Here is a 23,048-nt window from a genome sequence, read left to right as displayed (position 1 = left end):
CTCTGACATGTACTGCAACGGCCGGCAAGACGGGAGGCAGAGCTATGGGGTAACTCCAGGCTCTGTTTTGGGCTTCCAGGTAGAGATACCTGTTGACATCCAAGCAGAGATGTCAAGAAGGCAGCCAGAAATTTCTGGGTCTGGAGAGCTGCATCTGGGAGTCACGGGTGGTGTTCAAGGCCACGGGACTGGATAGAGTTCAGAACCCCCTGGTACGCCAGCTCTGGAGGGCCAGCTGCAGAAGGAAAACCAAAACAGGAGACTGGGGAGGAGTAGCCAGTGAGTGAAGAGGAAACAAACAAGAAACGATGGAGTGAGGAGGCCCGAGGAGACAGTGTTTTGAGAAGAAGGAAATGGTTGGAAAAATTGAGCTTTGAAACACATTGCATTATTGAGTTCTAACCCAATATACTGGTTTGCTCATGGCTCCGAGTCCGAGTCTGATCTCTCTGTGGCAAGAGGTGTGAAAGACAAACCGCCCCCAACCCAAGATGCCCTCTCTAGCATTGGAAGAGAACTGGGGAGTTCCCAAGGGACCCAGATCAGATACCACCTAATATGATCCCGTAACTTCCCGGGTTCTCCTGGCGCCCTTGGAGAACCACTTCTATGGGCAAAGGGGAGTCCTGGGAGGCTGTGGATGAGGGCAGTGATGGGGTCAATTAATGAGGGTGGAGAATGGACTGGAGGAGGAGAGACCAGGCAGGAAGAGAAGGAAGGAAGGAGGAACCCCGGCCCCAGTGGAAGATGTGAGGTCTGGACTAAAGCAGAGGAGAGTAAGCCTAGAGATGTTCAGGGGGTCACCTGCACCCAAACTCAGAGCCGACACCTGCATTTCCATTTTGCTTTCTGTTCATCTCAAGTCCCATCCCTCCCCCTGCTCTCTCCGGCCCTCCACAGCCACCCATCCATTCCCACTCTGCCCCAAACTCTACCATGCTAGAGTTTATTGAGCACTTACTATGTGCCAGGCACTGTTCTAAGCACTTTACAAGCATTACCCATTCAATCCTCACACCCCTCCATTTTACACAGGAGAAAACGGAAGCACAGAGAGGACTGCAAGTTGCCCAAGGTCACACAGTAAGTGAGTGGAGCTGGGATGCAAATCCAGGAGTTCTGACTCAAGTCCATATTACAGTGACAGAGGAAATGGGACCCAGTGTCCCACCCCGCCAGGAGCCCTTTGTCAGTGAGTCACTCCTTGCCTACCTCCGGTGATGGGCATCTCACCACCTTCCAGTCAGTCTGCTTTGCTGGGCAGGTTGATTCCTAAATCTCCCTTTTACTGTCCCTGCAATCTGCCCCCTATAACTTCTCCCTACAGGTGATACAGCAAAAGGCAAGGGGGTGGCACGGTGACATAAAGGTTCAAAGGGGGGCCCTAAAATCAAGGTCACCTGGATTAGTAGCTGTGCCACCTTAGGCAAGTCCCCTCACATCCCTGGGCATCCATTCCCTCACTTGGGAAGCTGGCTAATGACAGAGCCCACCTCCATGTTGTAAGGATGACGGGACAGATACTTGGCCTGTGGCCTGGCCCACTGTGAGCTCTGGGTAGGAGGGAGCTGCGGGGGTGATGGTGATGTCTGCTCTGTACAGACTCCCCCTAGCTCCTCCCCTGGAGGTCTCCAGTCCGGCTCCTCAGCCTCAGGTCCTGCTTCAGGCTGTCGCCGTCCCATCCCTGGACTTCCCCCTCTGTCCCCAGGCTGCCTGCCCTCCTGTGGCTCCGGTGAGCCCAGCTGCACCTGCTCTCTAATCAAGACGCCAGGGCCCCCCACCCCCTGCAGGGCGCCCCCCCCCCAAGGCTCCTCACTAATTCCCCTTCCTCAATCAGCCGGCACTCTCCACTCTCCTGTGGCCTCTCCTCTGATTGCCCCTTTGTTCCCTGCCAGGCCGGTGCCACCTCCAGGGCCCAGCTCACCCCAGCCCGCCCTCTGGGTGCCCAGCCCACCTGGCTCTGTCCCTTAGGCTATGTCGGGGCCTGTAGGCCTCTGAGGGGGCTGGAGTGTGAGGGTGTGTGGACAAACAAAAGCACCAGGAGTGTGTGGCCGTACGCACACGCACTAAAGAGAAATACCAACACACGTGGCAGGAAGCAAAGCACTTACACACGTTCTGTTAAAGGACATGCACACGAACCAGGACAATACACACTTTAGGAGACAAAAACATACCACCCAGGTGCACACGCATGCACACACACACACACACACACACACTCCAGCAGGTATCCTATCCATTGCAGCCTACTTTGGCTCCCCCCACCCTTCTGCTTCTGGCCCCTCCTCACTTCTTAACTCTGTGGATGGGTTAGTAAATGCCCAAGGCCCTCAGCCTGAGCGAGCACAGATAACAAGGCAAATCTCATTTCCAGAGCCAGCGAGTGTCTGGCTGCCACCCCCCTCACTACCGTGTACCTCAGGGCTGCACTCACAACCAGCCCCCCACCAAGCCTGCAACATCCGTAGTGCTGATGGTCTGGCTGTCTGGCTCTCATCATCCCCCAAAGTGTTCCTGGGAAGAGGAGGCAAAGGGGGTCCCAGGGCAAGACCCGGCCAAGGTGGGGACAGCCTGTCCTGCCCAGTGACCCCAGCAGGGCCTCAGCCCTCATTGTTTCCCTCTGGCTGGGGCTGGCCTTGCTCAGAAGGCGAATGATTGCATCCCAGCCGGCTGGCTGCATCCACTTCCAGCTCAGTGCTCAGGGTGGACGGGGGTCCCCCGGGAGCTGGGAGGGGGAGGCAGGAAGGCTCTGGCACTCTGGGCTTGGCGAGTCCCCTTGTGCCCTTCGGCACCAGGCCCATCCCCCTGATTCACCTGGCCTGAAGCCGAGGGGTCATACAGGGTCTTTGCAGAGGGGCCCCAGACACGGCAGGCCAAAAGGGAGGGAGAGGGGGCCCCAGGGCCTTTGGGATCCACCACCCCAACCCTTGCCCTTTCCAAGTCTGTCTTTCAACTGAAACACACCAGTCTTGCTGTAGAGGACGTTAAAATAACTGAACCACTTCTACCATGTTGTCCATCGGGTGCTGCCCCGAGCTCTCCAAGTAGTCCCAGCCCACTGGTCCCTTCCCGGGCTCTCCCCTCCTTCCCAGAAATTCAGGAGCTAATGCCTCCATGCACGTGAAAAACTGAAGATGTGGAGGGTTACCCAGGACCAGGGGCCTGCCCCTGACTCTGTTCCTCCCACCCCCTCACTCTGGACCCAATCCCTCCCTTCCCCTCCCCTGGCCCCGCTGCCCAGTTCGGTTTGTCTTGCCCTTCTCTCTGACTCTGGGAGTCTGGAAGCCTGGCTGACTCAGACCCAATCACAAGCCCGAGGGTCCTGCATCCAGCCCCACAGATAAGAGTCTTACTAGGCAGGGGGCTTCAAGGAAGAGTCGGAGGCATAAATGGAACCCAGCCCCCCAGCAGAAGCTCTGAAAGGGAGGAAAGTCAGCAGAGTCCTCTCTCTGGGTCTCAGGCAAGGAGGAGTAGCAATGGCCCCCCACCTGAGCCCCAGCTTCCTCTGCCACTCACACTCGTGGCCTCCCCCGCCCCCACCAGTACCTCCATCATCTATACAGATTTATTTCACGATAATTTCATTTCGTCCCTGGCTCTGGAAAGATGGATTGCCCGGCAAGGTGATTGGGGAATCTGTGTTGGGCTCATAAATTCGCTGCCCCTCTATGACGCCCCTGTGAAGTGTCCCGCATTTGGTGGGGGGTGGATGAAGGGGTGAATGTGACTGCTGTCCATCTCTCCCTGCCACCTGGGAGGGGGAGTATGGCAGGAAAGCATAGGAAAGGGGGAATTTCCCTGCCCTAGAAACAGTGGGGTTCTCTCTCCACCTTTGTTACAAACAAGGCTATTTGTCACTTGACTGGCAGGATGACCTGCCTCCTTCCACCCCTCTCCAGCCTCCCCCACCCCCCACCACAAGGGGAGGCTTCCTCCTGCTGAGCGGGCACTGAGCTGGCAGAGGAAAGAGGGGGCAAGAAGCAGCAGGGGCGGCTGCCCCCTCCTTCCTGCTCTCGCTGGTCAGCAGGAGGCACTGTGCTGGGAGGGAGTGGGAGGCTTGTGGAAAGCTAGCCCCTTTCAGGAGGGAGAGCACATGCACACACACATTTAACAAGCATGCACACACACACAGAATAGTAGCACGCCCACACCAACACCTGCTAGAAAGAGATTACAAACGCAGGAGCAAAATCGGAGCAGCGTAGGAGAAAGGAGTATGGGACTCAGAATCTAGGAGAGCCAGAAATTGGATACTGGCTGTCCTGTGTTCCCTTGGACCCCTAACTCAACCTCTCTGAGCTTCACCTTGTTCAGCTGTAAGGATAAACCATATTCCCTCCAAGGGTTGTTGTTAGGATCAAATGAGGTGCTGTGTGGGAAGTGCCTGGCACATAAGCAGTAGGCAGAATCATGATTACCATGCCCCCCCATGCATGCACGCACGTGTGTGCACGCACGCTCGCCTCTACCTTCTTTCTACATCTCTCCGGAGCCTTATTCACCCCTCTTTCCATTTCTGCACAATTCCTAACTGACCTCTCACCTCTGATCTCCAGGAATGGCCCAGAATGGCACAGCTCAGAGCCCCCTGGGGCCACGTTCAGGCTCTGTTCCCTCTCCTCCCTCTCCCACCCAAGTCACCTTTATCAGTCCAAGCCACACAGCCTCTCCTGCCCCCATCCTTCATGCTCCTGGGTGACAGGGAAGGCTAGGGCTTGGAGGTCATATGGGAGGGGCAGGATGAGAGGACAGAAGTGAGTGGAGGAAGGGAAGCCACAAACGGCAAAAAATTTGGAGCAGAGTTTCCAATAGGGAACTAAGGCCAAAGCCATTGGTTTTCAGTCCCAGGGGGACTGTTAGCATCACCAGGAAGCTCTTAAAAATTACCAATGCCTGAAGGAGCATCACACGCCCCCAGCCCATGGACATATTCTGTAGTTGGTCAGGGATGAGGCCTGGGTCACTCTAGGGGTTAGGACCTGGGAACCAGTGGGTCCCCGCAGCTCTGGGTGGGACTGAGGTTCCCTGCCGCCTAGCCCATCCCCTGCACGCCCCACCTGCTATGCTCTCCTGCCTCTCTCCACATTACACATTAACACCCCCCACCCCGCCTGCTTCGCCCCGGAATTTCATTTCCCAGGCCCTCCTCCCCACCTTAACCCTTCCCTGGGGTCCAGGAAGGCCCAGGCCTCCTGTCGGATTCACCCAAGGATCGTCCTCGGACCCCAGCTTCCCAGGTGGGAGGGGGACAGGAGAGGCGCTCAGTTCCCGGTTGGATCCCGTGGTTCCTGACTAATTAGTATTCCACGGAGAACTGGCTCCGCAGGCTCCAGGATTTGTTTGCCAGCCGGCCAGTTCCCTGTCTCCCCAGTTCAGAGTGAGTAATTCTGTCCCTCCCAGGCCCATTTAAAGGAGTGAATAATTAGTTACATTCAATTAGGCCTCTCGCTGCCACTGTGGCTCCTGCCTGCCTCACTTGGGGGGACAGGCGCACTAATGAGCCAGTGCCTGTCTGACACAGGGGAGCGGGTGTTAAACACCGGTGACCCCCCACCCCTCCACCGAGTGAGGGCTTGGAGGGAACAGGAGGCAGGAGGTGAGAAAGGAGGCTGGAACCCTGGGGGTGAAGGCAGGAGAGGAGGGGCAGAGAGAAAGAGAGGAAGCATGAAGGGAAAGAGAGAAGCCACGCAGGTGTCCATCTGTATGGAGTCCTTACCTGAAGCAGGTTCAGCCCTACATGGAACCCTATGCAGCGCTTAAAAAGTATGTTGTCGATCTACAGTTATCGGCATGGAGAGACGCCCACCGTATACTGCCAGGCAAAGAAGGCTGCTTACAACACAGTGTATGTAATAATAGCCCACGTTAAAAAAATATTTTGGGCACAGAAAACAAGTCTGGAAGGACCTGTAACTCGTAGTCGGCGGGGCTGGTGGGGAGGCTTACAGGTGGTCTTATTTTCCTGTTTATTGCTTAGATGGGGGCGGTGCAATGCACAGGTATGATTTTCATAATTAGCCAAAATACCACTTGTTTGAAAGAGAACAGGGGAGATGGAATTGCCTGGAGAAGGAAGGAGGTGGGTGGGAAGGGAGCAGGCTGACCGCAGGGAGGTGGGTGGAGGGATGGGCAGAGACTGCGGGTGGGGTGGGCGGAGTCCTGGAGGGAGGCAGCCGCAGGGAAGTCGCTGGGCATCAAGGCCCAGCAGGACTTGCAGGTCTGCAGGGAGAGAGGCAGAGAGCCCAGGGATAGGAAGGGGGACAGGAATGAAGAAGCTTTCCCCGCCCACTGGCCCCATCTGTCTGGGCAGAAGCTGCTCACTGACCTTGCTGAGCTGAGCCCCTCCCAGAGCCCCCCCCCCCTTCANNNAACAGTGCTGCAGGGCCCCAGAGGAGGCTTCCCCTGAGCTTCCGCCAGCCCCCAGTCCCCAGGACCACAGCATGGTTGCTGGGGTTTTTTTTCCTTTTTTTTACAGATTAAAACTGTATCTCCCCACCCCTGCCGGTGGATTTTTAATTTTCTGTTCCAGAATCACTCTGGGGGAGAGAAATCCTTCGGGGCAGAGTCTTTAATAACTTCTGCTGCCCAAGGAATCCGCCGCAAGCCCTGCAGTCTGCAGGGGAGGGTTTGTGCCTGCCTGGGGGGGAGGTGGGCTGGCAGCGGGGGCAGGAAGCGGGGTATCACAGAATGAAAAGGACACAGACACCCAGCTCCACCTCAGTCCCAAGGCAATTTCCTCAGTCCTAGAGCTCTTCATACCTTAGATGTGGGCCCCCAGGAGCTCTCTCCTGCCTCCAGGCTGGGATGCAGGTGAAGGAGACAGCCTGCCTCTGACACTCAGCCTAACTCAGTTCTGGACCTTCCCAGGGCCTCAGTTTCCGTACATAGAAAACAAAAGGATCAGACACAATGACGTTCCCAGTCTCTTTCAATTCCAACCCTCGATGACATGCTTTCTTGGGTTCTTACCTTTAACTTCTTGGAATTAGTAGCATTTCAACACTGGGAGATTTCACATGGAAATCTGGATGCGAAGCCATATCCAGCTCCCATTCCTGCAGGGCAACATGGAAAGGGACTGATCGACACTGCCCCCCTCGCAAAGATAGGCAGAGCCTGCCCACTTTGTCGCAGGCTCTGCCTTCCTGACTCTTCCTGCCCCCACGGGGTCCGCCTCACTCTGTCTCCTGCGCAGGGGACTTTGCAACCCCTGCCCTGGAGGTTAGCTGGGCTTTCCCCCTGCGGTGGACAGACACGCTGTCCCTTAACGGCCCTGAAATGACATGTACCTGTTTCCCTGCTCCATGGCGGGGCAAAATCCCCAGGCTGAGGGTCAGCCTAGGTAGGCCCAAATCCTGGTTCTACCCCTCAGACCTTGGCAAGTCATTCAGCCTCTGAGCCTCATCTGTAAAATGGGTGTTATAAGACTGCGCATTATGGACGGTGGTCCTCTGGACTAAGACATCGAGCAGGAAGTTCTTAGCACTGTGCCGAGCACATAGCAAGCTCTCGATCTGTGAGCACTCTCAGCAACTCTGTGCACAGCTCTAGCCCCGGATGAGGCCGCAGTAGAAGTGCAGTTGATGCCTGTCCAAGGAAGGAGGCAGGGAAGAGGATGGCCTCTGAACGGCCAGAAATGGAGGAAGATACAGAGTACAGGTAGCAGGAGGCTCAAGCCTAGGGGGCCCCAGAGAGGAAAGTCCTCTTCTCCAAAGTGAGGGTGGGATGTAGCTTCAAAGTCCGCAAAAACCAGCGGCCAGGGTCTTCGCACGTTATGTTGGCGCCACCTACTGGCTGATGCAGGCCTCACACCCACCCACCCCCTCCTCTCCAACCACAGGGCAGAGCGACTCCTACAGAGGGTTGATGATCTTCACTTATTTTTAGAATTGGCGGGACCCTTAGAACTTCTAGGGCACCAGCCCTTCATCACACATCGGGAGGGAAAATTTCCAGAACCAGAGAGTAACATTCCCAAGGTCACATAGAAAGTTTCTGGCTGAGTTCCATTTAGAACCCAGAACTGGCTACAGCTGCCAAGAACCCCGTCCCTTTATCAGGGACGCTGAGATAGATATACTTGTACCTTCTCATGCATGAGTTCCACGGACTCTGGGGGGAGCCCCTCCCAGAAACCAACTCTGTGATAAGGAAAGAATGCAGGTAAGTTTATTGGGAGGGGGGGATTGAACTCGAGAAGCACCAGTGTGGAAATAGGGGGTGGGGAAGACAGGGGAGGGAAGGAAGCCAGTGGCAGCGGGGCACCTGGGGCTCGATCCCGCTCAGAAACCTAGGAAAACCTACACCGCCCTTCAGATCTGTCCCTCCCAAGGGCAAGGAGGCTGGGGCATCTATCCACCAGCTCTCATTCCTATTTGGTTGAGAGTATTCTGGGGCAGTAACTCTCCAGGGTACAGCTGACCCTCCACACACCGGCACCAAGTGTGCTTTTGAGACCAGGGAAAGCCCCAAGGCAATCGATCCCAAGTGCTTGTAATAGGAAACCACATGCTTATCTGGAAATATGAATGCCGAGGGAGGGCAGTAGTTCTTAAAGTGAGGTCTCTGGGCCAGCAGCATCAGCATCATTCAGGGAACTTGTTAAAAATGCAAATGGCTGAGCTCCATCCCAGACCTACTCAATCAAACACTGGCCGTGGGGCCCAGCAATCTTTGGTAAGTCTGATAGGTGGTTCTGACCCATGCTTGAGATTGAGAACCTCTGACCCAGGAGAACACAAGGAAGACTCAATACCACCTAGTACTGGTATCGGGTATGGTCTGTATTTGCCAGGTGAGAAAACTGAGCTGCTCAGAGATGAAAATGACACACCCAAGGTCACACAGACAAAAGGTGACAGAGGAAGGTCTTTTGCCTCTTTCCACCATACTGCCCTGCACAGAAGTGTCACTAGGATTTGGACTTTAAGTAGTGGGGAAGGGTGCGGTCCCAAAGCTCCCCTCCCCCTCCACTCCACAACCACCACTTTGTTCTGCTTTCTAAACCAAACGTCTCCACCTGGTGCATCCAAATGGTTCTTAAAGCTCTTCTGGGAAGCCTGCCAAGCCAGGTGCCCTTCTCTTGGCTCACAGCTGCCCTCTGTCTCCATCCAGGGCAAGCCCTCTCCACCCCCACCCTCCAGCCAGCAGGACACACCGAGGAAATCCAAAGCTGCTTCTTGCTGGGGGAAGGGTTGAGATCCCTGGGTTGAACCAGCCTGCTCTCATCATCACCATGAATCTTTGTGCAGGGGCTTTGTTTGGCTCTTCCCTCTCCTTGTCCTACAACCTTCCTCCCCTCCCTTTTCCTCCCCTCCCCTCCCTTCCCCTCTGCTCCCACTCCATCTGCTGCTCCTCCTGGCTAGGCTCCCCCTCAGTTGGCACAGCAGGAAAAGAGAACAGGATGGTTTATTTTTATCCTAAGATACTGCTGGGGGGGGGGAGGGGGCACCATCTGACCAAGAAGCTGCAGCTCCTGTAGCAGTTGGGAGGTCAGAAGGAAGTGGGAGGTCCAGGAGCTCCCCAGGAAGGAGCGATAGATGTAGGCTCCAGAGAGCAGGAAGATCTGGAAGAAGCCCCACAGGACCAAGAGTGGCGAGCTCTGAGTGACACCACTGAGAATTGCTGTGTGACCACAGCCAAGTCCCTTCACCTCTCTGGGCTCCTATTTTCACCTCTGTTAAAAAGGGAGGGATCTGGACCCTGCCTGCCCTCAAGGCTGTTTTTTATGAACATGAATAAAATGAGGAGAGTGCTTTGCAAACACAATGCCAAATGTGAGTACACATGGCAACCGGGAAGGGCAGCAGCCTGGGGACCTCCTTCTTATCCCACAGAAAGTGCCCTAATTCTGTGAGCCTGGCCGCAAGTTAAACAGCTCATGTCACCCAGCATTTCCACCCCCATTTTCCTTTATACATGTTTGATGTCTTTTTTAATTACATAAGCATGATATGAACTCACTCTTCTTTTGGGGAAAAGAAGTCAAATCTTCGTTTAACCCCTCTCCAACCCTTCTTTCCCAACCCAGACATGGCAACTCTTGAAGATGTGTGTTTTCTGTGTATCCTTCCAGAACACCTGTCATATCTACATATACACTGGTATGTTTATACGTGTATCCGTAGATGACATATCATATTGTTTGGGGGTATGTGCTTGGGGGTATGTGTTTGGGGGTATCTTTTTAAGATGTTTCCAGGGGCGCCTGGGTGGCTCAGTCATTAAGCGTCTGCCTTCGGCTCAGGGCGTGATCCCAGAGTCCTGGGATCGAGCCCCACATCAGGCTCCTCCACTGGGAGCCTGCTTCTTCCTCTCCCACTCCCCCTGCCTGTGTTCCCTTTCTGGCTGGCTGTCTCTCTCTCTGTCAAATAAATAAATAAAATCCTTAAAAAAAAAAAAAGATGTTTCCATACCCATCATTCTGCAACCTGTTTTTTTTTTCCACAAGTGTTTTTGAGATCCTGTTGTATAAATATATTACAATTTTGGGATCCTGTTGTATAAATATATTACAATTTTATTTAGTCACTCCCCTGCTAATGGACAGTTAAGTGGCTTCTAGTCGTCCACTGTCACAAACATCACAAACAAGGCCGCAATGGCTATTCGCATATAGGTCTGCCCGGGCTTGTAGAAACCACCATGGTCCATCTCTGGGCCCTGAACTGCTGGGCTGGACGGTTTGGTGGATGGCTATCACTGTAGGGCCGCCAAAAAGTTTCGCCTCCGTCTTTAAAAGCAAGTTGGGAGATGCACTGGGCTCCAGGGCTGCGGTGGAAGGTTCTCGGTTTCTGCAACGCAGGGGTGCGGGCAGGGTGTGCCCCGTCGCCTGGTGCCCAGCAGCAGCCCCAGCAGCTCCAGGCTCTCCAGCCTGCGCCCGGTTGCCCAGGCTGCCACACTCCTGGGCACGCATGCCTCATACTTTCTCCTGCACAGAGATGCGGCTCTCTTTGCCGTCCTCCTGCGTGACTGGCTGGCACCCGTGCAAGGTCTCCTGCACCGGAGCAATGGAGGGGGGTGGGACAGGAAAGTCCTCCAGGTCCTCCACGGGGTCCTCCACGGGGTCCTGACACATAACCTTAGGGGAGCCAAGGTGTGAGGTTACACCCCCCGCCCCCGCAGCAACACTACACCTCCGAGTAGCCCTTCCCTCAGAAGGACACCCCTCCCCCAAACACAAGCCCCTTCCCCTTTCCCAAAGGCAGGGTCGGTGCTGATTCCATGGGTGCCTCCTGCCCCCTGCTGGCCACACAGAGAGTGTCAAGAAGCTTTCAGATCCAAGGAGCTGCCCTCCAGCCCCCACCGAGTGACCTGGCACCAAGGCCCCAGAGACATGGTTCCCCAGGTACTAAATGCCAGGAAACATCAGATCTTGCCAAGGATGCCAGGGCTGCTCTGTGGGGAGGGGGTCCCTGAGAGGACAGAGGTGGGTGGTGCCAGGGAGTGAACGGGAAGAGCCCTCCCTGCAGCCCAGCACTGGGGGTGAGAGGAGCTGCTTCTGCTGCCTTCCCGCCCACCACAGGGGTAGACCTTGAATCGATCGGTTTTCCTGCCAGACAGTCAACAGTGAGTCAGGCTTTCTCTCCAGTTTGCCAAAACCCTGAGCCGGTCCCCGGGGCTGACCTACCTTATTCTCTGGCTCCTTGGCCACCTTTCCTAGAGAGAGAGGGAAAAAAAAGGGATTGGGAGTTGGTGAAGCCAGATCAGGAAACAGGTGGTCACATCTATACCTTCTCCTCCCTCCCTCCTTCCCTCATCGCCTCCCCACCTGGGCACTCACTGATACAGGCAGACACCAACAGGACAGCAAGCAGGATCCCCATCGTGATGGGGATCACCACCAAGGCTCTTATCCGAGGTGGGGAACCTGGAGAAATCAAGACTTCAATGACGGCTCCCCACCAGCGGCACCCCCCCTACCCCCATGCCTAAGGCTGCTGCACCTTGCTGGACTCTAAAATCCTTCAATGGCTGAGCTCATCTAAAATCCAAGGATTCTGGGGCACCTGGGTGGCTCAGTCATTAAGCGTCTGCCTTCGGCCCAGGGCGTGATCCCAGTGTTCTGGGATCGAGCCCCACATCGGGCTCCATGCTCCACTGGGAGCCTGCTTCTTCCTCTCCCACTTTCCCTGCTTGTGTTCCCTCTTGCACTGGCTGTCTCTCTCTGTCAAATAAATAAATAAATTCTTAAAAAAAAATAAAAATAAAAAAATAAAATCCAAGGATTCAAACAAGTGGCCCTAGGAGAATGTGGCCGGATGTGCTTAGTGTGACCAACACATTAAAAAAGAATTCTTGAGGGGCGCCTGGGTGGCTCAGTCGTTAAGCGTCTGCCTTCAGCTCGGGTCATGATCTCAGGGTCCTGGGATCCAGCCCCACATCAGGCTCCCTGCTCAGCGGGAAGCCTGCTTCTCCCTCTCTCACACCAACCCCCACTAGTGTTCCCTCTCTTGCTGTGTCTCTCTCTGTCCAATAAATAAATAAAATCTTTGAAAAAAAAAAGAATTCTTGAAATATTTGCCAACTTTTTAAAATTGGGAGATGGCATATTTAGTATCAGGATATCTGGTTTCTCTTAGAAGTTTGGAAGATCCAGCCGCAGCAGGCCAGCAGCCCCACCTGGCACCCCTCACTAGAACTGAGGACTGGCTACCCACATGCCCCATCCCTCCCCACTCTCTGCCCAATGCTGAGGTCCATCAGCATTCATGTCTGCACTGTTGCCTTGGTTATAGAAGCATGGAGGGAAAAGTAAAGTATTTTTGGACCTAAGTCTCTATCCTAAATGGGAAAATGAAAGATGCATGGCAGGGACCAGGGGAAGGCAAGTGAAGCACTCACCTTAGGACAAAAATTTAAGGGGACACCAAAAAACTCAGTAATCAAGAAAAATAATATTTAAATGTCACGTTTTAAAAAATCATATCAACAAACTATAGCCTACAGGCTGGCTGCCTCTTCTTTTTTTTAAAGATTTATTTATTTATTTATTTATTTATTTATTTGGGAGAGAGAGGGAGAGCATGAGTGGGGGGAGGGGCAGAGGGAAATGGAGACAATCTCAGGCAGACTCTCCACTGAGTGGGGAGCCTAACGCGGGACTCGATTTCAAGACCCTGAGATCATGACCTGAGCTGAAATTGAGATCATGACTTGAGCCAAAATCAGGAGCCGGACGCTTAATTGACTGAGCCACCCAGGCACCCCTGGCTGCCTGTTTTTTAAATAAAGTTTTATTGGAACCAGGGCTGGGATTAGGCTGAGGCAAGTGAGGCAGGGCTGGATCACGTTTTTATGTCAACTTTGATATTTTGTTCATTATGGACTTTTTTTTACATTAGCTTTTTTTTTAACGTATCAAATGTTATTTATCTTGATGACTGTATTTTTCCGGCACCCCCTTTAATACTGTGTCCAAGGCAGGTGTTTCGCTCACCTCACTCCAGTCCCAGCCCTGCCAAGAGGAAAGTGGGTCTTAAGAAAAACAAGAGAGAGTGTCTTAGTCTTAGCCGTGACTTTTCAATTCCACAACTTGACCTGCCTGGTACTTGCAGTTATGTGAGTCTGTGATATGTGCTGTAGGCCAACCTCTTCGTTCCAAAATTAAAGCCGAGGCCCTGAGATGAACAGGTGAGTGACCCACCGTGCTGGTGCTTGAAATGCAGGGTGGCAGAAGAGCATTGCTGGAGCACCTCAAAAGTGCGAGAACCCATGCCAGGCACTTCCCCTGAGCTGCTAAGGGAGCTGCTGTTATTATCCCATTTCACAGATGAAGACACTGAGGCTCAGAGTGGGGCAGTGACTTACCCAGGCTCCACAGGAAAGTGGTAAAGCTGGGATGCCTCAACCCCAAAAAACTGCCTCTTCCTCTCACTTCACCTGCTCTCTCTCTCCCCACCCCCACCCCGGGTTGTCTCTGTGTGCTGCTGAGTTCCCTTTGAGCTCCCCGCCCCCCAAGCCTGCTGACAGGGCCCATTCTCCAAGACTCACCACAGACGGCATCCGTCTTGTTAGTCCCCGCCTCAATCTCCATCAGGCCTTTGGTCTCGCAGCTGTGCAGACAGAAGTACGCATGTGCGCACACGCACACGCACACACACATGGCCCAGACACACAGACATGCACACACACACACACACAGAGACACACACAGCACAGACACACAGACACGCACACACACACAGACACGCACACACACACACACGGAGACACACACAGCACACACACAGACACGCACACACACACACAGAGACACACACAGCACAGACAGACACGCACACACACACGGCACAGACACGCACACACACACAGACACACACACGGCACAGACACACAGACACGCACACACACACACACACAGCACAGACACACACACACAGCACAGACACACAGACACGCACACACACACACAGAGACACACACAGCACAGACACACAGACACACACACACGGCACAGACATGCACACACACACAGACACACACACGGCACAGACACACAGACACGCACACACACACAGACACGGCACAGACACACACACACAGCACAGACACACAGACACGCACACACACACACAGAGACACACACAGCACAGACACACGCGCACACACACACACGGCACAGACACACAGACACACACGGCACAGACACACAGACACACGCGCACGCACAGACACACAGACACACACGGCACAGACACACAGACACACGCGCACACACACACGGCACAGACACACACACACACGGCACAGACACACACACAGCACAGACACAGAGAGAGAGAGAGAGAAAGAGACATGAAATTTCCCCAACCGTAAGATTTCCAACCCCAGAGGGAGACCGTCAAAACCAACAAGTTCAGGTTCACCGAGCACGTATGCTGGGGAGCCTTCTATGCTGGTTATCACGGGAAAGACACAGACTCTTATGGAACTCATGAGTGCACAGAAAAAATTGTTGCACATCTCGAAGGAGGAATAACCGGAGAGTCTCTACGGAACGCCACGCTTTGTCACATAGGCTGAAGTGAACGGGAATCATTCAGAGAAGGGGAGACCAAGCCCGCCATGGTTGGAAGAGAGGGATGATGGGTTCAGTCTAAGGCAGGGCTCGTCAGCCTCAGCACTGCTGCCATTTGGGGCCCCCTAAGTCTGTTGCAGGGCTGTCGTGCGCACCGTGGGGTGCTGAGCCACACCCCTGGCCCCCACCCGCTAGATCCCATAGCAGCCCCTCTCCAGTTGCGACAACCAAAATCTCTCCAGACATTGCCAGATGTCCCCTGGGGAGAAAAATTGCTCAGCTGAGAACCTCTGGTGAGGGGTCATCCAGAAAGACCGGGGAAGGGAGAGCTGAGTGGCCTTGAAGGGTGTAAATTCAGAGCAGCAGTACATTCTAGCTGAAGCAGGACAGTGTGATTTGAGGGATTCGGTGGGGGGCATGCCAGATGGTGGGAGGGAACTATGGAAAACTGGGCTGTAGAACCAGATCACTGGTAATCAGCCATGAAGGTTCCAACCGGATTCAGCAGGTGTGTGGGTCAGCGTCCAACCAGATGACCACGCAATGACAGGACGCGGGGCCACAGAGCTCCCAGGAGGAGAAATGACGGACAAGTGGAGGCCCGTGCAGGCATCTCAATAGGGGATGATGAAGACGTGGTTCCAGGAGGAGCGGGGAGGATTGGACAGAAGAGAACATGGCCAAAAATAATACATCTAAAGTGGGGGGGGAAAGGTGAGACACTACAGAGAAAGCACATACATAAGAATGCTTAGGCGTCTACACGACACCCCCACGTGTCTTTTCCTCATGCCTTATGAGGTGAAGGTCATCCCCATTTTCCAAATGAGGGCACGCACGGGGGCTCAGAGGAGGGTCACACACTTATGTGGGGTCACATCCTTTCTAAGCTGCAGAGGCCAGAACCCAGTGCTCTGATACTAGTAGTCCAGCTGCCCCTGGTTATCTTTCAACATTTATTATAAAGATTTATTGAGCACCTACTGTGCACTGGGCATTGATCTAGGTAAAAGGAATGCATCGTTGGAAGGGGGGAAAAAAAAGGCCAAGTCTCCACATGGAAGGAATTTGAAGTCTACTGGAGCAAGGCAGACAGGAAACAAATAACAACGTATTGTGTGGAATGCTAGTATTTGGAAAATACGTGTTTGCATGTGCGTGCGTGGATTTGTTTGTCCATAGAATCTCTGGAAGGACACGCGAGGAACAGTAGCTGCCTCCAGGGAGGACTGAGTGGCTGAGGAACAGGGTGAAAGAAGACTTATCACCATAGGCCTCTTGTGCCTTGTGTCCCACGAGCCTGTCTCGCCCATTTTTAAAAAATTAAATGTAAAAGGTCCATCGAGCAGGCGTTGAAGGGTATTCCCGGCAGGAGAGGTGGATGCAAGAGAATGAAGCGTGCACTGAGGGGATTGCAAGTAGCATAGGGGAAGAAGTCGGGAAATGGAGCTGGAAGGTTGGGGGCCCATGCGAAGGAGTCTGGGTCTCGTCCTAAAGGCACAGAGAGCCATGAAGGATTTTACATAGGGAGTGCCATGATCCGAAATACACTGTAGAAAGCTCACTGTGGGAAGAGGGTGGGGGGAGTGGGCAGAGGCAGGGAGGCCGGTGAGGAGGTAAAGGCACCATCCAGACCACAGCGATGACTGTGAAGATAATGAGAAGGAATCCCAAAACATCTGGAAAGCCAGATGGACAGAATGTGGTGACTGATTTGGGAGGGACTGTGGGACAAGTGCCCAGACCCATGGAGGTGTCTTCCCAGAGGATGAGGGGCGGGCAAGCGAGCCCATTTGGTGCCCTTGGGTCACCTGCATGGAGGTGGACCCTCAGTGGTGGCATATGACTGTCTGGGACCCAGAAGACAGACCTAGACAGGAAATGTTGTCTGGGAACCAGGGGTATAGATGAGATGCTCAGGGGAGGTGGGCAAAGCGATTAGGGAGTATAGCTTAGAACTAAGGCCAAGGAAACCAGGTAGGAGGAGCAGAGGAGGGGTAGAAGGAAAGCAAGAGAGGTGTCACGGTGCCCCAAGAATGGAATCTGATGAAGATTGAGAGATCAGCAACATCTGTTACCACTGAGACAGAGCAGGCAAAAAAAATGCTGAACAGTGGCCTTTTGGTCAGCCATGAGGACACTCTAAAAGTTCTCTAAGTGCACAAGTGTGTGGACATGGGGAGCAGGGGCTGCAGGACAGGTGGCCAGGTAGAATGGAAGTGGTCCCACGCCCCTCGTAGGGCTGGAAACACAAGGGATGGATCCTTGTACCTTGTCCAAGGGTGACACTTTTCCAAAGCAGATGACACATTGGAGAAGAAGCCGACGGGGCAGGGATCACAGACCGTATCAGAGACCCCTGTAGCTGGAAGGAAGGAGGCAGCATTCGTCATCACAGTGGACCGACCACCTGGCCAGCTCTCAAGGGAACTGGCGGATAGGCAGGGCAGGGCAGGGAGAACTGTCCCCCAGCACAGAGCTTCCCCGACTGCCACAGCCCGGAGGAAGCCTCCTCCCACCGCCCTCCCAACGGAGATACCCAGGGCTGGAGGCAGGTTGAGAAAGGTTCCGTTTCCTGCTCACCAAGCAGACATCCCAATGCAGGTTGGTCGAGGCTGAGTGCCCACTGCCCACCCCCTCACCTGGAGCCTCAGCTCCTCTCTCCTCCCTGCAGAGCTGAGTCCCAGACAGGCCACGTACCAATCTGCCTGACTCCCAGGCCAGGGAGGCACAGGCTGTGCAGGGTGCAGCTTTCACAGGCATCGTTGGTACAGTGGAGACCTTTATCGCATGTGCAAATGGTGTCTGTTTCTGAGGTGCCCTCCCTCTGGACCCGGAGCCCTAGGTCTGAACAGAGACGGCAGGAAGGAGAGGGACCCCTTATCAGCCATGCTCGGGGGATCTGCTCCTCACACGTCCTGCTTTTATTTTCTTAGATCCTCTTCCAAGTAGGGATGAGGATCAAATTATTTAACAACCAGTACAACCCAGACTGCAACCAATCAGAACAGACCATGGCTATAAAAAAAAAAAAAAAAGCAATGGCTGCATTGTCAGGAATGAGCTAGACTATCAGCCTAGCTCCCGATCACCCCTTCCCCAGCAGCCCACGCACTGGGGTCGCAGTATTTGTGCTGGTGACAGTGTCTCTCTGTGTTCCAAGTGCCTAGGAATTCGCCTTCTTTGCAACGAATGCATTCTGTGTCGGTGATCTCTGTGCAGTCATTCACCAGTTTCTCTCCTGGAAAACATCGGGAAATGAGACGGCTCCAGCCAGCTCAATGAGTCAGACACTTATCAAAAACTGAGCAGGCTGGGGTTTAGGGCAGGAGGGGAGGGTGTTCCAAGACGACTGTCTCGGACCCTTCTAGACTTCATAGTCTGGTGGGGGCCATGGGAGAGATAGGAACCCTAGTGCTGGGTAGGCAGAGAGGGAACCCAGAACATTTCTGACAGCAGGGCAGGGATGGGAAGAATCCCAAGGGTCATTTAAGACTCCAGCTGACACATGGGGTCTGCGTCTGCCAGCAAACCAAGAAGGGTCCCACTATGGGGCCAGGGGGTCGGCGGCTCACCTGGAGGACACAAATTACAGCATTGACTGTTTATTAGGTATTGCTTTTCTCTGCATACAATGCGTTCTGGGTGGACCTAAAAACAGAATGGGGTGATTTGAGGGGATCTTGGAATCTCTGCTACAGCCTCTATGGCAGGGAGGTGGAAATCAGCCAGGACAGAGGTTAGAACTGGAGTGAAGTCCAGAGCAGAAAAATAGAGCCTGCATATTACTTGGTGTGTTTGTTTTTAACTAAACTGCCAACTGATGTGATTATAAAAGGACCCAGAGGATCGGTCTGGCATTTTACAAAGTGATGGCGCTGGAACATAGCAATAGTCTCTGAACTAAACAGATCTGCCTTTTGGCTTGGCTCCTGAGTCGTTCCTCCTCCCAAAGATCCAGAAGCACAGGAGGGCTCCAGCACCTCCCCTGGAGCCCTGAGGCTGGCTGGCTTCAGCTGGTCCTCGTTCTGGCTGGGGCTATATTTAGCACTTGGCCGCTTCCTTCTATTCTTCGGCTCTCCATCCCTTTCCCCTCTCCAAACCCTCATCATCTGATCATCCAACCCCTCCCTCACGAAATGCCAAGACTGTGAAGCTGGAAGGATTAAAATCCAATGCTTTTGCTTGACAAATGGTTAGCCAAAGGACCAGGGAGCTGGGGCACTTGCCCAGAGTCACACAGCGCCAGAATCCGATGAGAACTCGGGTCTCAATGCTGCCCCCTCTCCATCAACTTAGGTCCTGCCCGTGCTATTATTACTCCATCCAGGTACCACCCGCGCTATTCATTACTTCTCATTAATTTCAAATACATTGATTTTAAATGTAAACCTTATATCATTGCCATGAGAGGAGAGCCAGTATCACTTCTCATAAATAAAAGGTAACCCTAAAAATAAATTCAACAGAAGTGCAGCGCTGCTATTAAAAACCCAGCTGGTTGATCTGCTTGCTGACAGCCCTCCTCTCCAGGTCTGTTCTTGGTTTTTGTTTAAAAAGGAGGATTAGCAAGTGCTGGAGAGGTCTTAACTCTATCCTAGCTCCAGAGACTTCCTCCTTGAAAAAAAGAGAAGGATTTTAATAGAAGTGTAAAGTGAATTTTTGTTGTTTAGTTCTATATTCGAGTGTTGCCTAAAATCATGCCACACTTCGGGTACAGCCAGTGAAAAGAGCACAGGCTTGAGAGTCGAACAGCTTAAGGCTCCAATCTTGCCTCTGTAATGCATACTAGTTATTTTTGTTTCTCTTAGCCTCAGTTTCCTCATCTCTAAAACGGGAGGAGTGCCCACTCCACAGACAAGGTTGTGAAAATCAGAATGAATAGATGTGTACAGCCCAGCACAGAAGCTAGCACATAGTAAGGGCTCATTAAATGGCAGTTTTAATTATCATACATATTTGTGAATATCCATTGGGATGACTAACACCCTGGACTCTGCCCTAATTGGTGGCTCTCATTCAGTTTGGGTGAGAAAATTACTTACAGAGAAGCATCTTATTCCAAATGGGGACGGAAATAAAAAGGTCTGTTCCTTCCACTAACACGTCCTGTGAATGTTCTTCCTGCAACCCTGTGGACCTTTCCCACCAGAGGCCCAGAGCAATGAACGTCCTTTGTGCCATTTTCAAACCCAAGAGAAATACAGCTCCTTCTCTGAAAGTTTGTCAATCCCCAGTTCCCACTCCATAGCTCCAGTCCTTCTGACACAAAGAAGCTCAGGACCAAGGCTCAGAGAAGCAGGCTTTGGAATCAGGCAGACGTAGATTTATATCCAGGTTCCACCTAGCTGTGAGAACTTTGGCAGGTTATTGCCTCTCTCTGAGCCTCAGTTTGTTTGTCTGTATAATGGGGGAGTTGAAAAAAATCAGATCAAGAATGCCTGTAAAGCATTTTGCTCAGAGGCTGACACATGGGAAGCTCTGACAAATAGCCCCTGCTATTTTTGTCACCACCCAGTCTCTACCTGGAGCCAAAACTGGCAGTATGCTCTTGAGAAGCCCAGATCATCCTTCATGCTACCTCCCCTGGCTCTTCCTCCAATACCTCCTACAAGAGTCCTCCTCCTCCCTCTAGCTCCACCTTCTTCCTGGCTCCTTTCTCCCTAAGAACCATTGCTTAGAGTGAAAATGAAAGTTCTGGGACCAAAGCAGCTTCCCCACTGACTCTTCTCCCCTGCTGCTGACTCCCCTCCCCAAACCCTCCGTGGGTCTTTCCTACTCAGACTTTATGCCAGAAACCACAGACCTTGAAAGTAGGGGGAGGCCAAAGGGGTTGGGATGAGAGGGTCAGGTACTTGGGGGATTCCCAGCCTCCAGAATGAGGAACTACAAAAATACATTTAAACAAAAAGTGAGTCAAGTGTGGGCTACTGAAAATCCCGGAGACATGCTTGGTTGGGCATAACTGAGACTTACTGGTGCCTGGAGAAACCCCTGCTGGTCTCCTAGCCCTTTCTTGAGTCCCATGAACTATTCATCTCCCCCCAGAGGTCCCCTATATCATCTTAAATTCAGAAGACAGAGACACAGCCTTGGGTATTCCTCCTAAGTTGGATCACCCAGGATTTGGGGGAGGGGGTGGGAGAGTTAAAAGCTCCTTGCCTTCTCGAAAAAGTACCTGGGCCTCTGCACCCACCCTTGTTCCCACAAGATGCCCTGGAAGAAGGCAGCCCCAGGTGGCCAGGATATGATAACCACTCAGAGAGGCTGGCATCTGTCCACAATTGCGAAGGGACAGGAAACCGACCAGACCCGCCTCTTCCCTTGCCCGGCCTCTCTTCTCGCCTCTGAAACCCCTCACCAGTCCCCGTGCGGCCAGCCTCTACAGCAAACCCAGACTGCAGCCTTTTGACCAAATAAAGGCTTGAGGCTCCCCAAATCCCAACCCCATCCACGCCATAGGTGCACGATTTTTTGCAGTGCCCCCACTACGCGCCCTCTGTGGGCTACATGGGACCCCAATCTGGAAGAAGACAGAGGCAGCCTACCTCGTTCAGCCAGGACGCGGGGTACCTTACCTAGATTTTCTACCCACCTGTCTGTCGTCCCAAAATCAGCTAGGAAGGTCCCTTCCCCGAAATACTGCTTCTCTTCCCACTCCCCACTCTCAAATCCCCAAATCCCTTGTCGGGTCAGAGCAGAAACTCAACTCACGGCGGTCAACAAGGAGCCCCAGAAGAGACAGCGCAGAGGCAGAAGAACCATGGCGAGCTGAATACCAGGCAGCGGAGTAGTGGCGCTGGGACTGGGCCTCTAGTAACTCCCCCAGCCGGTGCCCCCGGCCCCGCCGAGGAAATGGGCGGGGTCTTCTGGGACCAATCGCGGTCAGCTTCGTTGGGGGGGTGGAGCTCTTGAAGACTCTTAGCGCCGGGATTTCCCCCCGGGCATTCCTAGGAGTCTAATTCTCCCGGAGTTTAGGGACGCGCTTCTGGCACTGGGGAGGGCGCGTGGTCCCAGGAAGAGCACTTCCTCCTCGCCCCTGGGGCTCAGAGGCCAAGCTGAAGAGGGCAGGGAGCTAGCAGTCTTCCCGGAGAGCTAAAGGAGAGAAGAGAGATACCCACATTCTGGGAAGACTCCCCAGGAACCCCCCACGGTTCTCCCCTGCAGCCTCCGGGAATTCCGGCAGAACCGAAAGTGTCCCCACCGCGGATGGAGAGGCCTGAGGAAGTTCCCCCCATCCCTGAAAACGGGAAGGCCACAGCTGGGGTGTGGGGACGAGGAGGACGTTTCAAGGAAAAGAGTTTTCCAGCTCCCTCGAGTGGGCGCAGCGTCCCAGCCTCCCCATCCAACCATCCATGCAGCCATGCGTCTATTCCATCCCCGTTCCCGTCCGGAGGCTGGAGATGGGCGATTAGAGTAGGATATCAGCCTTTCGTGCGATCGTGGGACCCCACGAGTATCTCAGGGGACTCGGGACCCTCTCGTTCTGCAGAAACCCCCACACCCTTGTGCCTACATTTCCCTGTGTCTGGCCCTCCCAGCCATTCTTCAACCAATGTTAACACTCTCTACTCCGCAGCATGGAACACCTGAATTCTGTTCTAAGCTCCTCCTCTGATGGGTTGCTCTTCCTTGAACCTCAGTTATCCCCAGTGGAACCTGAGGAGCTTGAACTAGATAGTCGTTGGGGTGATGACCCTCCAAGTTCTGCATTTCTGGGCCAGGCTGCGTAGATAGGGGATGATGGGAGAGGAAGGCGCTGCTAACCCCACCCTCCTGGCTTCTGCTGCAAAAGGCACCCTCCTTTCCAACACATGCCACTAATTCAGAAGTTCATCATCTCTCACCAGGGTTGTCCCAATGGCCTCACTCACTCACTAGGTACCTGTTGAGCCCCTACTATGGGCCATACAACTCCCAACTAACTCCCCTGCCCCTGTTGTTCATCCTGTTGCAGTTTTCTTTGCAAACCCCGGATCTGATCTGATTAGGACATTTCCCTGGTGAAAAACCTCTTTGGGCTCCC

At 53.6% G+C, this 23,048-nt stretch overlaps 1 protein-coding gene across 3 annotated transcripts; it reads right to left on the bottom strand.

Annotated features, from left to right (window-relative positions):
* Nucleotides 1-10,496: 10,496 nt before the first annotated feature.
* Nucleotides 10,497-22,152, bottom strand: CD40 (CD40 molecule). Of its 3 annotated transcripts, none has more exons than XM_008698043.2 (9): nucleotides 21,737-22,148; nucleotides 18,598-18,673; nucleotides 18,138-18,263; nucleotides 17,723-17,869; nucleotides 17,294-17,387; nucleotides 13,996-14,057; nucleotides 11,774-11,872; nucleotides 11,633-11,661; nucleotides 10,497-11,083 (listed from the first exon to the last, which is right to left on the bottom strand). In XM_008698043.2, exons 1-9 carry the CDS (start codon nucleotides 21,785-21,787, stop codon nucleotides 10,922-10,924), a joined length of 846 nt encoding a protein of 281 aa, XP_008696265.1. In that variant the 5' UTR covers nucleotides 21,788-22,148; the 3' UTR covers nucleotides 10,497-10,921. The 3 variants fall into 3 exon arrangements, with proteins under 3 accessions (XP_008696265.1, XP_008696266.1, XP_008696267.1); XM_008698044.2 differs by having other exon boundaries at nucleotides 11,786-11,872; nucleotides 21,737-22,144; XM_008698045.2 differs by lacking the exon at nucleotides 11,774-11,872 and having other exon boundaries at nucleotides 21,737-22,152.
* Nucleotides 22,153-23,048: the final 896 nt, after the last annotated feature.

The sequence above is a fragment of the Ursus maritimus genome, unplaced genomic scaffold (genome assembly GCF_017311325.1).
Source record: "Ursus maritimus isolate PB19 unplaced genomic scaffold, ASM1731132v1 scaffold_22, whole genome shotgun sequence".
NCBI classification, from domain to species: domain Eukaryota; kingdom Metazoa; phylum Chordata; class Mammalia; order Carnivora; family Ursidae; genus Ursus; species Ursus maritimus.
This window is presented reverse-complemented; position numbering and strand designations above follow the sequence as displayed.

Coding starts and splice junctions, on each gene's coding strand:
- CD40 (XM_008698043.2), bottom strand. CDS start 21,787: ATGGTTCTTCTGCCTCTGCGCTGTCTCTTCTGGGGCTCCTTGTTGACC. Junction 11,662..11,773: donor CTGTATCAGTGAGTGCCCAG/GTGGGGAGGCGA, acceptor CTCTCTCTCTAG/GAAAGGTGGCCAAGGAGCCA. Junction 11,084..11,632: donor CCAAGGAGCCAGAGAATAAG/GTAGGTCAGCCC, acceptor GGCTCCCCTAAG/GTTATGTGTCAGGACCCCGT.